At 39.4% G+C, this 12,885-nt stretch overlaps 1 protein-coding gene across 1 annotated transcript; it reads left to right on the top strand.

Moving 5' to 3' along the window:
• The first annotated feature begins 6,119 nt into the window (after positions 1 to 6,119).
• LOC140139705 (uncharacterized) lies at positions 6,120 to 12,414 on the top strand. The gene is made up of 4 exons (XM_072161407.1): positions 6,120 to 6,237; positions 6,511 to 7,077; positions 7,110 to 8,186; positions 12,341 to 12,414. Exons 1-4 carry the CDS (start codon positions 6,120 to 6,122, stop codon positions 12,412 to 12,414), a joined length of 1,836 nt encoding a protein of 611 aa, XP_072017508.1.
• Positions 12,415 to 12,885: the final 471 nt, after the last annotated feature.

Below are 12,885 nucleotides of genomic sequence, written 5' to 3'. Positions count from 1 at the left end.
CATAATGTTAAATCTATACTAATAAAATAATGAGCTCTGTGTGTCTGGCTGTCCTGCTTTAGATTAGATTTAGGAAGTTTACTTCGAACTCTGCTAAATATCAATCATTTTAAAAATATCAAATTCTAATAATTTGTCATAAAATTTGTATTATATCGCGAATTGAAAAAAATATTTGATAACAGAAGGACATTCCTCGTATTTAAAATTCAATTTGATATAACTGATGTGCTCTCATGTCCACACTAAAAGTACTGTCCAAACGTTCATACCGGAGCCATTAACAAAAACGTGGTATATATTTTTTCTCATTGTGAGCGTCTCGGGGTAAGATTTTACTTAGAGAATAAACGATAGGAATTTTAATTTTGGCTATCCTCTACCGTGTGATAGACGACAGGCAGGTCCAATATTTTGAGTAGTGGATGCCGGCGCAGTCGGTATCCACTACGATATTCTTAGACAGTTAAATATTATTTTAATAACTGTAAAAAGTCACCGTCATAAAAACTCCCTTTTTCTAAAATGAACGAAACTTGTTTACAATTTCACATCTTTTGTTGCACGTACTGCTAGCGCGTGCGAGTATTCCGCACTGCGTCTACGCATACTACGTGATACATACGCGCACCTCTATGAACGTGTTACGCGTTATCAACACTCATAATGACGTGGGGTCGTCTGCAGCCTGATAGACGACACCCAAAAGCATGCGATTGTCCAATCAGATTATGTGTCTACTAAAAGACCACTCCCACTGGCTAAGAATATTATATAGTGAGACTCTTAGGATGAGAATGTATAACACAGTAGTATTGTAAACTGTCTTGTAGACACCTCCTTAAATAATCAAGTGTCACAATGAGGTTACCTTAAAAGCAGGTCTCTAAATGTAGGCCTATGTCAAATGTAATATCAATAGGATATAAATGCATGTAACGATTTTTGACTACAATAGAAAGTAAATGAATAACCGTCAAACTATTAACCCTAACCGAGCCAAACATCAAAAACCTGAATTCACATAACATAGGCACGCGCGGATATCCCACGTGATGAGATTGTGTCATCATGTGAACAGTCATAATGTTTCGGAAAGCATGGCCTGTGTGAGATCTAGTGGAAAATAGACATCTGAAATTGGTTTTTGCCAAAACGTCCAGTGTTCTCTTCATCCAATCAGAATTTTTTTATATCGAACGAAAGCTTACACTTCCCCCTGAAAACACTCCTTTTCTATAAACCAGCACCAAACAGAATTTTGCTATGATCCAAATTTTCAACATTATTTTGAAAATTTACCCCATACCATACTTTAAAATCATCCCACATCTTTACAGCATGGTTACAATTCCAGAAAAGATGCCTATAAGTCTCAGGAAAATTTTTACAATGTGTACAAATTTCACTATGCACAATATTCATCTTAAACAATCTACTATTTGTCATCAAACAGTTTAAATTGATTTTATACTGAAACATTCTTGTTCTCACATCGTAAAAGGCAGAAGGTATATGTCCCTCCATTCATCGTCATTGACATCTAATTCATCCCTGAACCTTTTCTGCGATGTTGGGGGTTTTTGAATCCTTTGAATCAAAATACGGTAAATAATTTTAGATGTCATGTTCTTCATAGGAGTTTCAACACCATTATTCATTAGAAAAAAGCCTTTTGGATTACACATTTCTCTTTCGAAACCCTGCTTCCAAATTCGTTTCCAAGGAAGTGGAACCGCATCAACCAAACTCCTCCACTGCATAAAAAACTTGCGTGGAATCCCTCTCTCATACCAAATATCAAAAGGGATAATATTTCCATTAGTATAAAATAAATCACTAACTAATTTTAAACCACTGTTAAAGAAATGTTTATAATAACATGGCCTTTTATTAATACTGATGTGCTGATTATTCCAAATACATTGATGAAAGGGATTTACATTATCTGGATTAATAAAGTTAAAGTATGATTTTAGCATGTCTTTATAGAAGATGGGCACTTTTTTCCAACTTTGAATTAGACATATCGAATTACATTCTGAATACGAAGAATGTCTTTCTGATATCAAATCATTTTCTTTGTTTGAAATTCACGATATAATACAAATTTATGACAAATTATTAAAATTTAATATTTTTCACATTTTTGATATATAACACAGTCCTCGAAGTAAATTTTATAAATCTAATGACATATCCATAAAGTGTATGTAGCTGGGAGGAAAAGCCGACGATCAATTGAAAATTTTGACATTTCATATTGAAGATATGGATTTTTTCCCCAAAAAGACCTAATTTTGTTTGGTGTTTTAGGGAAAAAATCAATATCTTCAATACGAAAGTTCAAAATTTTCAATTGATCGTCGGCTTTTCATCCCACCTACATACACTTAAAGTAAAAATCATCAGATTTATAAAGTTTACTTCAAGTACTGTTAAATATCAAAAATATCAATTTTTAATCATTTGCCATAAAATGTGTATTACATTGCGAATTTCACAAAATCTAAATTATTTGATATCAGAAGGACATTCTTCGTATTCAGAATGCAATTCGATATGTCTGATGTGCTCTAATGTCCCACAATAAATACTGTCGAAACGTTTATGGAAGCATAAGTGTATCATTTTGAGCAAAAAACAAGAATCGGTCGCTATACCCGGGTTTCGCGAGCCCATTCTTGGGTTTTGCTCCCCAAACTAAGGAATAGCTCACCAAAACTCAAATCGGGTAGCAATTCTAGGGTTTTGCATGCCATTCCTAAGAATGGGCAGCAATACTATAGTATAGCCGCCGAATCTTGGGTTTAGCCAAGCAAAACTCAAATCCGGGTAGCTATTCTAAGGTTTTGAAGCCCATTCCTAGGAATAGCCCGCAAAACCAGGGTATAGCCCCCGAATCCTAGGTTTAGCATGGTGAAACTCAAATCGGGGAGCAATTCTAGAGTTTTTAAGCCCATTCCTAGGAATAGCTAGCAATACCATGGTATAGCCTCCGAATCTTAGGTTTAGCCTGGTAAAACTCAAATCGGGTAGCGATTCTATGGTTTTGGCTATTCCTAGGAATAGCAAGCAAAACCAGGGTTTAGCCGCAAAACCCTAGTTTCGCTCCCCATTCCAGGGTTTAGCTATGGAAACATTGAATCGGGCTTGGAAACCCTGAATCGGGTCTGAAAACACTGAATCAGTTGTGATTCCGCAATTTGATACGCTATTCGTATCCTTAAATATTTATCTTGTTTACGGTGTTTGGAACAGCATGATATGCCCGGGGATATTCTGCAAGGATACAAGAGGCCATTTGACCTTTCTATGTTCAAAATATTATGACATGTTAGGCAGGGGGGGCTACATGCATGTCTGTTCCTCTTTGTCGTTAGTGTATTATTATCATCATCATCATCATCATCATCACCATCATCCTCCTCCTCCTCCTCATCATCATCATCATCCTCAGAGAAAATTAAATTATTAAATTATTAATTTATACAAATATTTCAAATCATGTTTTTATAAGCACAGCGTATCTAATTACAATTACAAAATACAACTGCTAAATTGGGCTGTAGTGTAAATAAAATAGTCTATTAAAAAGTGTAGGGCCTATTTTGAAAATAAATATTGTTTACAATAGAAAATAGGGAGGGGTATAATCCTTTATGACACAGATATTAATTAATAAAATTATTTATTTATTTATTTATTTATTTATAAAGAAAGAAAGAAAGAAAGAAAGAAAGAAAGAAAGAAAGAAAGAAAGAAAGAAAGAAAGAAAGAAAGAAAGAAAGAAAGAAAGAAAGAAAGAAAGAAAGAAAGAAAGAAAGAAAGAAAGAAAGAAAGTGTTTTGAAAACATATATTATTTTTATTTACTAAGCATGGCTTTTTAATACACTTTTTAATTGGGCCGTCCACATTTGGTTGGTAACGTCATAACATTCATGTCACTACAAGGTTACTTAATTAACCCTCTCTACGCTTGTGTTGAGTCGAATTCAGACGACAAGTTTAAAAACAAATTTCAAAATTTAATTTCAAAACTGTAAAATTCCATGACCATATTTGAATTCAGCATGAAAAATGCATTGAAATGAGTACAAGCAATCCTAGTATTGGTTCAGTGGTTCTTGAGATAGCTCTTGATATTTTGAGAAAATATCTCATAACATTTTATGCAGAAGGCAATGGCCAGCACGCAGAGCATTAATGACATTTGCGGAATTTTATCGTATCTCGTATTAACATAATTAGAAGTCCTTCGGCTTTACGAGCAAAACTTCTTTCCAGCTGCGAATCCGGGGTTTAGCGGCACAAGTGTATCATTATTGAGCAAAAATGTGGTTTTGCTGCCCTTTCTTGGGTTTAGCCACGAAACCCTAGATTCGCCACCAAAACCTGGGTTCAGCAGCACAGGTGTATCATTTAGCGAGCCAAACCGTGGTTTTGCTACCCATTCCTTGGTTTTGGGGAGCAATTGGTTGCTATACCTGGGTTTCAACAGCCCATTCTTGGGTTTTGCTGGCTATTCCTAGGAATGGGCTTCAAAACTCTGAAATTGCTCCCCGATTTGAGTTTTACCGAGCTAAACCTAAGATTCGGGTGCTATACCCTGGTTTTGCGGGCAATTCCTAGGAATGGGTTTCAAAACCTTAGAATAGCTACCCGGATTTGAGTTTTACCTGGCTAAACCCAAGATTCAGCGGCTATACCATAGTATTGCTGACCATTCTTAGGAATGGCCTGCAAAACCCTAGAATTGCTACCCGATTTGAGTTTTGCTGGGCTATTCCTTAGTTTGGGGAGCAAAACCTAAGAATGGGCTGGCGAAACCCGGGTATAGCGACCGATTCTTGGGTTTTGCTCAAAATGATACACTTATGCTTCCATAAACGTTCATACCCCATCCCTTAAGCTGCGAATTGCAATTTTGAATTTACCGTCATTCACTCATCGTGGGTTGCCGTTAGTTGTCGCTGACGAATCCGTTAGCGACCGCAGACGGTCGAAATTATTCGTCGCGTTCGTCGGCAAATTCTCAACATGTTGAAAATTTTGTGACGACAAAAAAGTAGTTGTGATTCCGTTCAAATTTCGTTGGAGACCGCAACCCTCATTTCTTTGACGTTTCCATACCGTGCGAAGCCGTCTCTAGTCGTTTTGAGGTCGTTACAATTTAGTTGGTAGTCGTTGTCAACGACCATTGACGAAAAAACAACGACAAGTGACGACACGTTGCGGCAAGTAACGAAATTGTAACGATATTGGTGCGACAGTGACTTGCGAATTTTGTCCGGAGAGTGACGGATATTGACTGTTGATGGCAGTCGTTTGCGAGTACCTGCGGCATTGAAACGGTGGTCTGCGATGGGTTACGATTATTTAAACGACGGTCCACGATTTTGGGTGACAGGCTTAAAAGTCACAGGAGTGACTAAAAAGGATGTGCACGTATACGCCACGTCACAGGGGTAAGTGATGCGTCTAGTGCGTATGTAGTTGTAGTTGTAGAAGTAGTTGTAGATGCATACTCCTCCTTCTTTCCCCTGTTTAGTTCTTTTTCCTTCCTTCTTTTATCTAGTAGCATAACTCTCAACCTCTGATCAATTGCGACCGAAGCCGCTGGCTAGCCTTCGGGTGAAAAGAAGAGCCGAGTGTGTAAGTCTCTTCCTGTCAGTACATAGCCTCTCCTTACTCAAGACTCCTACATGGCCTCCCAGCGGTCACCGATGGTAACTGGTCATCTTGCGATTTCCAGGCTAGCATGTAGGGGATCTCGGAGCAGCTAAGGGCCCCAGAGGTGCAGTACGTATGGCCCACCAGCAGTGGACACGCCCTGGTACTCACCATCCTTAGCCACTGATTGAAACATGACAATGTGAGTGGAGGAAACCTTCTAGATTCAACAGTCTCTGTTAAGGTTCAACAGTCATCGTGTTTCCGTGGGAGAGGCGATCCACCCTTTAACTAGTGGACCTCGGCTGCTACCCACCTGCCCAATAAGCAGGAAACTGTCTCGGCTCCATTTATGGACCGGGGAAGCTGCGAATGGCCCAGCAAGCCTGCAGCTGATAAACTACCGCTCAAAGTAAACAAAGGAAATGTAAACGGACGGATTCAAATGGAAAACGACACGGAACAGTTAAAAGACAACGAAACAGCCCAACGACTAGGACTGCAACATGGAATGTCAGTGGAATTGGACAGAAGGAACCAAAGATTGTTGAAACAATGCAGAGGTATAGCATCTCAATCATGGGAATATCTGATACAAGACTTAAAGGAAAAGGCATGAAGGAATCGCACAACGACTATGTACTCATCTGGTCTGGAGTGGACAAGAACAAAAGAGCCGTCCATGGAGTGGGTTTCTACCTACACCTAGAATTTAGCTAAGAACATTATGGAAGTTGACTACATATCCGAAAGAATAATCAGACTCAGAATACAACAAGAGAAAGAGGTTACAACATACATCCAAGTGTATGCTCCATGCAATGATTCCTACTGAGATGAAGAAAAGGATACATTCTTTGAAGAGTTATCTGATGTTATAAACAGTACAAAGAATCAGGATATGTTGGTGGTAATGGGAGACATGAATGGACACGTGGGAAGTGAACGATCACCTTGGGAAGATTACCTAGGACCCCACAGTGCACCAAACACAAGTCGGAACTACAATGGACAACTCATCTTGGAACTTTGTGCCCAACATGATCTCTTTGTCACAAACACATTCTTCCAACATAGGAGTAGCCAAATATTCACATGGTACAAGTGGAATGACCTCACCAAAGCTTCTCAGCTTGACTTCATCCTCATTAGAAAGACAGATCGATGCAAAGTGAATGACTCTAAAGCAATGCCAAACATCCACATAGATACTGATCACAGACCAGTCATGATGGAAACAAGTGCCAGGAGAAGACCACGGCCAAATAAAAGGCAGCAACCTGAGACAATAAACCTCAGAAAATTAGCAGAAGAGCCAGTGAAGGCAGCCATCGAACAACAGATGGATCAGCTATTCCAAAACTACCAGATCAGGAAGGAAATACAGAAGAAGAGTGGACATGGTTCAAAGATGCTCTAACAGACACCCTTAAAGCAAACTGTGGGACTAAGAAAAGAAAAACAGGACAAGTGAAAGGGACATCCTGGTGGAATGACACGGTCAAAGCAGCAACCAAAGAGAAGAAAAGACTCTTCAAGAAATGGTCCAAAAGCAACCTGGAAGCAGACTACAACGAGTACAGGGAAGCCCGGCGTAACTGCAAGAAGACTATCAAAGAAGCCAAAGACCAGTCTTGGAAAACATATGGGGAAGATCTGGCAGAAAAATCAAGTAGCTCAAGCAGAGAGTTCTTTAAAGCAGTTAAAGCCTACAAACAGCGGGACGAGCCTTTTGACCCAACCGCCATCATAAACGACAAGGATGGAAACCCCCTCACAGACAGCTGCGAAATTACCAACAGATGGGGAGAATACTTCGAAGATTTGCTCAACCCAAGCGGTGACGGTGACAGACAACAGCAGCAGCCCTTCCATCCTCGGTTCCAAGAGGAAGCCGGACCACCCATACTCCAGGAGGAAGTCAGAAATGCCATTAAAACCAGTCCCAAAAACAAGGCAGCTGGAATTGATGACATCACAACAGAAGCCATACGTGCTTGTGGAGATACAGGAGTCAAATGGTTGACAAGAGTGTTCAACAGGGCTTGGGAGGAGCGAGCTGTACCCGATGACTGGCAACGTGCAATCATTGTCCCCATCTGGAAGAAAAAAGGGAGTAAAAGAGATTGTAGCAAATACAGAGGAATCTCTCTGCTCAGCCATACTGGGAAGATTTATGGAAAGATCTTAGAGAAACGAATACGACCAGTTGTTGAACATCAGCTGAGCGAAGCGCAGTTTGGGTTTAGGAAGAACAGAGGGTGCACTGATGCCATATTTGCTCTGAGACAGCTGTGCGAAAGGAGTATTGAGTACAACCAAGATCTGTACACTATATTCATAGACCAAGAAAAGGCGTTTGATCGAGTAAACAGAGATCTACTCTGGACTGTGCTAGAAGACTACGGTGTAAAAGGGCAACTACTGGACAGTGTGAGAGCCATCTACAGGGACAGCCTCTGTACTGTCAGGACAAGGACAGGACTCACCAAGTGGTTTCCTGTGAAGTCAGGTGTCCGACAAGGATGTGTCCTCTCGCCTCTCCTGTTCCTCATTTTTATGGACAGGATCACCCAAGAAGCAAATCTAGATGAAGAAGCTCTCAATGAACTGCTGTTTGCAGATGATCAATGTCTCATCCACCAAGACAGCCTTAGCTTACAAAACCACACCAACAGACTGCACGCAACCTGCCAGAAGTATGGCATGAGCATAAGCATCCCAAAGACAGAAACCATGCTGATCAGCCGATCCCAAAAGACCTTGGACATCAAGATTGACAACACAACCCTCCAGCAATCAAAGGAGTTTAAGTACCTGGGCAGCATCTTTACTGAAGACGGGAAGATAGACCGAGAAATTGAAACCAGATGCCAGAAAGCAAACAACATCACCTTCATGCTTGGCCCTATACTTTCCCACCCAGCTGTGCCAATGGATGCAAAAAGAACAATCATCAACGCAATCTATACTCCGACTCTCTGCTACCAGGCACAAACATGGGCTATGAACAAAAAGACTGAACGGAAGATCACCACCTGTGAAATGAAATGCCTACGAAAAGCTGTAAACAAGACACGGCAGGACAAAATTAGAAATGAAGTCATCAGAGACATGGTTGGCACCAAGCCTATGCTAGACCAGATTGAAAGCCATCGCATCAAATGGTTTGGGCATCTTATGCGCATGCCCACAAATCAACCAGCCCTGCGGACCTACAACAGCAAACTGTCCGGTACCAAGCCTGTAGGAAGACCAAGAAGAAGATGGATTGAGGGGGTCAAGAAAATCCTGACAAGGCACAATACCAACCTGACAGATGATACCCATGCAGCCCAAGACAGACGTCCCATCATTTCCCCGCGACTCTGAGAAGAACAAGCGGAGGACAAAACAAGGTCCACGAGATTACCCTCGTTGTGCGATTTTGACCATTGTTGACGTCTGTTCGATTTCAATGGACTGTCCGGCACGATGCAATTTTGAAGTTCATATTAAAAGAAATATCAATAATAATCAAAAATATTAATATTTCTGATTATTATTGATATTGATGTTAATATTTTTGATTATTATTAATACTGATATTAACATTTTTTATTATTAGTGATATTGATGATAATATTTTTGATCATTATTGAAATATTGATATTAATATTTTTGATTATTATTGATATTGATATAATAGTTTGGATTATTATTGATATAGATTTTAATATTTTGATTATTATTGATATTTATATTTTTTTATTATTATTATTGATATTGATATTAATATCTTTGATTATAATAATTGATATTGATGTTAATATTTTTGATTATTATTGATATAGATATTAATAGTTTAGATTATTATTGACAATGATTTTACTATTTTGATTATTATTGATATTTATATTATTTTTTAAATATTATTATTGATATGTAATATTTTTTATTATTATTGATATTGATTTTGGGATAGGCTTTTACGACGGGAATTCATAGCAATTAGTGGGTTTTAGCGGGTTGCCGTCGGACAAGTTTAGAATTGTCAAGCTTTCGTCCGGAGTAGCTCTGACTTCTTCAGGACAAAGTACCTAAGAATGAGACATGTAGACCGCCCTTGCCTACTGATGAAAAAAGCCGTTCACTGAAGACTGCCCCTTGTCAACAGAGAACAAGGAGATCTCGCCTATCTGCTAATATACAGATTTTGGTGGCCCCTTGACAAGGGGCAGTCTTCATTGAACGGCTCTTTTCAGAGCCACCAAACCTTTAAATTTAGCAGATAGGCGAGGTCTGCTTGTTTCTGTAGACAAGGGACAGTCTTCAGTGAACGGCTCTTTTCAGAGTCATCAGTAGGCAAGGGACGGTCTACATGTCTCATTCTTAGGTACTTTGTCCTGAGGAATCAGAACTACACTAATTGTAATTGATATTGATTTTACTATTTTTTATAATTATTGATATGTGTAATATTTTTGATTATTATTGATATTGATGTTAATATTTTTGATTATTATTGATAGGGGAGACCGGGGCAAGTCCGCCCTCGGGGCAACTCCGCCCACCCCATGTTCCTGATCTCGTGACTGCTGGAAAAGTACAATGATGATGTAATTAGCTGCCACACGTCATAGCTAAGTACCCAAGAAAACAAGACAGTCCGACACATCTCGCCACAGAAATTATCATCAAAAAACGTTTTTGAGTCAAGGAAGTTTACATTTGTAGAATTAGTAATATTGTAATAATCTCAAGACCTTACAGAAACGGGTTTCGTTCTTATATTTATTTGGAAGGGGAACGTTTTGCCCAACATATTATGCAATTAAAAGATCGACATATTGTGTTTAGTAGTCATAACACGAGGTAAAGAAAAAAAGTACCGTTGGGGCAAGTCCGCCCTGTATGTGAAGGGGCAAGTCCGCCCTGTGTTTTCCCCAGGCGGACTCTCAGGGCGAATTCTTCCCGTCGGCGTATTATGCAAGATATTGATAATAATACCTTTAAGAAGGGTAAAACTACATGCAAGCATATTTTTTAAAGTTAAGTTTTATCAGTATTACTCATACCACCGTTTATGCCCAAAAACCATAAATGCCGAAGTTGTAAATAAAGGTTTTGCTCATTTTGGACTCCTACATTTATTAGCTTACATTATACCCCTCCATTAAATTTAGTAAACTCTTTGGAAGAGAGTAAGTGCCTAATATAGCATTTACTAAACGTTTGCATTGAATTTATAATTGTTTTGCAATATTATAACCTTTTCTTTTTATCAGGGCGAACTTACCCCACCATAGGGGCGGACTTGCCCCAGCACGGGCAAGTCCGTCCTGTCATCGTGATTTTATTTTCCTTCTCCTGCCGTTACTGAAAGCTCAATGTCCTTACAAAATTAATGTGGTAGTATTTAGCTATAGTATACCGCTTAAAAATGTAAAAACTATAGCCTTCTAGCATGAGAATTGACCTCTCTAGGCGAGATTGAAGAAAATAGGGCGGACACGCCCCGGTCTCCCCTATAGATATTAATAATTTGGATATTGATTTTAATATTTTTGATTATTGTTCATATTGATGTTAATATTTTTGATTATCATTAATATTGATATTTTTGAGTGGATGATCAGAACGTTGTGAAGAGTGGAAACGCCAAAGTGGACTATACGACCCGCACACACACAGGCTTTGATGTCGGCTGCTGAGTCACGTCATCATCGCCGCAATCCACCGTCAGCTGCCGTTCCTTGCTGCAAACAAATCCGCTGCCAGCCGTCCGACCTCGTTGCTTGTTGTCGGGCTCCGTCGAGACATCGTCACTCGCCGCCTTAAAAACGTCCGGTTTTGGGCGCAAGTCTCCGTTTCCTGCCGCAGCCTTTTGTCCCTTTCCGTCGTATTGTCGCTGAAGGTCGTTCCCACTCGTCAGCGAATCTTGTTTTTCCTCTTTTTGACGTCGCTTTGCCGTCAACATTTTGTGATTTTCACGTTCGTGAAGGAAAAAACCAAGAATTGAATACAATACCATTAAAATAATTAATGCAAGGTCATTAACCTTCTTCATAAACAAAGACAAATGTCACAAAAAACCAAGCAGCCAAAACCTCTACTTTTTAGCTCTGATTTAAGACCCCATTTATTGAAATTGGTTGAGAATGAAAGAAACGGTGATCTAAAACCTATACTTGCTTACTTGCTTATGTCGACTTGTCTAGTCGGACTCCGCTGATGGCTCTGCACACAACTCTTTTCTGCACGCAATTCCTAACGTCTTGTCTCTCTAGTCCACTATCCTCGATTAATTACTTAATGTAGTCCTTCCGTGGTTGTCATCTTGATCTTTTACCATGCGTAGGCTGCCACAGCAAAATTCTGGAACCTAGCTCTGTTTCACTTCAGGCACAGTGTCCAGCAAATCTCAGCCTTTTTGTTTTCAGCCTTTCGGAGATTGGGGAGAGATTGCCGTACAGCTCCTTATTGGTGGTGTGCGACTCCCAGGTAACATCAAGTGTTTTTCTGAGTAGTCTTGTGTAATAACCATCAAGCGCCTTCCCAAACTTTGATGTAATTGTCCAGGTTTCTGCACCATACATCAGAACTGATTCGACTGTGGTGGTGAAAAGCCTGGTTTTAATATTTCTAAGCAGGCTGCTCTTCCATATCTTGTTCATGCTGTTGCAGGCCCTCCATGCCTGGGCTTTCCTGATGTTAAAATCCTTTTCACTGCTGCCAAACCTATACTAAGGAAGGAATGAAATCAAAAGTTACGCCTTTATGTTCTAATCAATGAAAGCACGGTGCTAGTTCTCTTGTTCGAGAATGCTTCTTTTTTATCATTGTGTCTTTATTTCTTGAACGAGCTCTTAAATCCTAGCTAAAAGATGCAGATATCGGCTGCTGGTTCCAATTATGACATACCGTATCTGTCTTTGTGTAGACACAACTCGAGGGTGAACATTACTGGTACCTTAATTCTTTTGCACATTGTATGTTTATAACCTGCATTTGCGTACGCGTATTTCATATTTATTATAATATGACTGAATTAAACACCTAACATATATGTATGAGTTTTTAAATTAATTTCAAAACGCATGTATATGCTAAGTTACCGAAAGTTCATTGAAAATGGTTATTGTCCCATTACAGAGAGAGCAACATGGGTGCAATGGTTAGGTTCTATTTGAAGAATAAAACAGTTATGTTTTCTATTGTTTTGGCTAGAT

The sequence above is a fragment of the Amphiura filiformis genome, chromosome 18 (genome assembly GCF_039555335.1).
Source record: "Amphiura filiformis chromosome 18, Afil_fr2py, whole genome shotgun sequence".
Taxonomy (NCBI): Eukaryota; Metazoa; Echinodermata; class Ophiuroidea; order Amphilepidida; family Amphiuridae; genus Amphiura; species Amphiura filiformis.
This window is presented reverse-complemented; position numbering and strand designations above follow the sequence as displayed.

Excerpts from the sequence above, each read along its gene's own strand:
- LOC140139705 (XM_072161407.1), top strand. The coding sequence starts at position 6,120 with ATGGAAAACGACACGGAACAGTTAAAAGACAACGAAACAGCCCAACGA. Across the intron at positions 7,078-7,109 it reads ACAGAAGAAGAGTGGACATG|CAAACTGTGGGACTAAGAAA; the intron begins GTTCAAAGATGC and ends ACACCCTTAAAG. Across the intron at positions 8,187-12,340 it reads GTGGTTTCCTGTGAAGTCAG|GCCCTCCATGCCTGGGCTTT; the intron begins GTGTCCGACAAG and ends ATGCTGTTGCAG.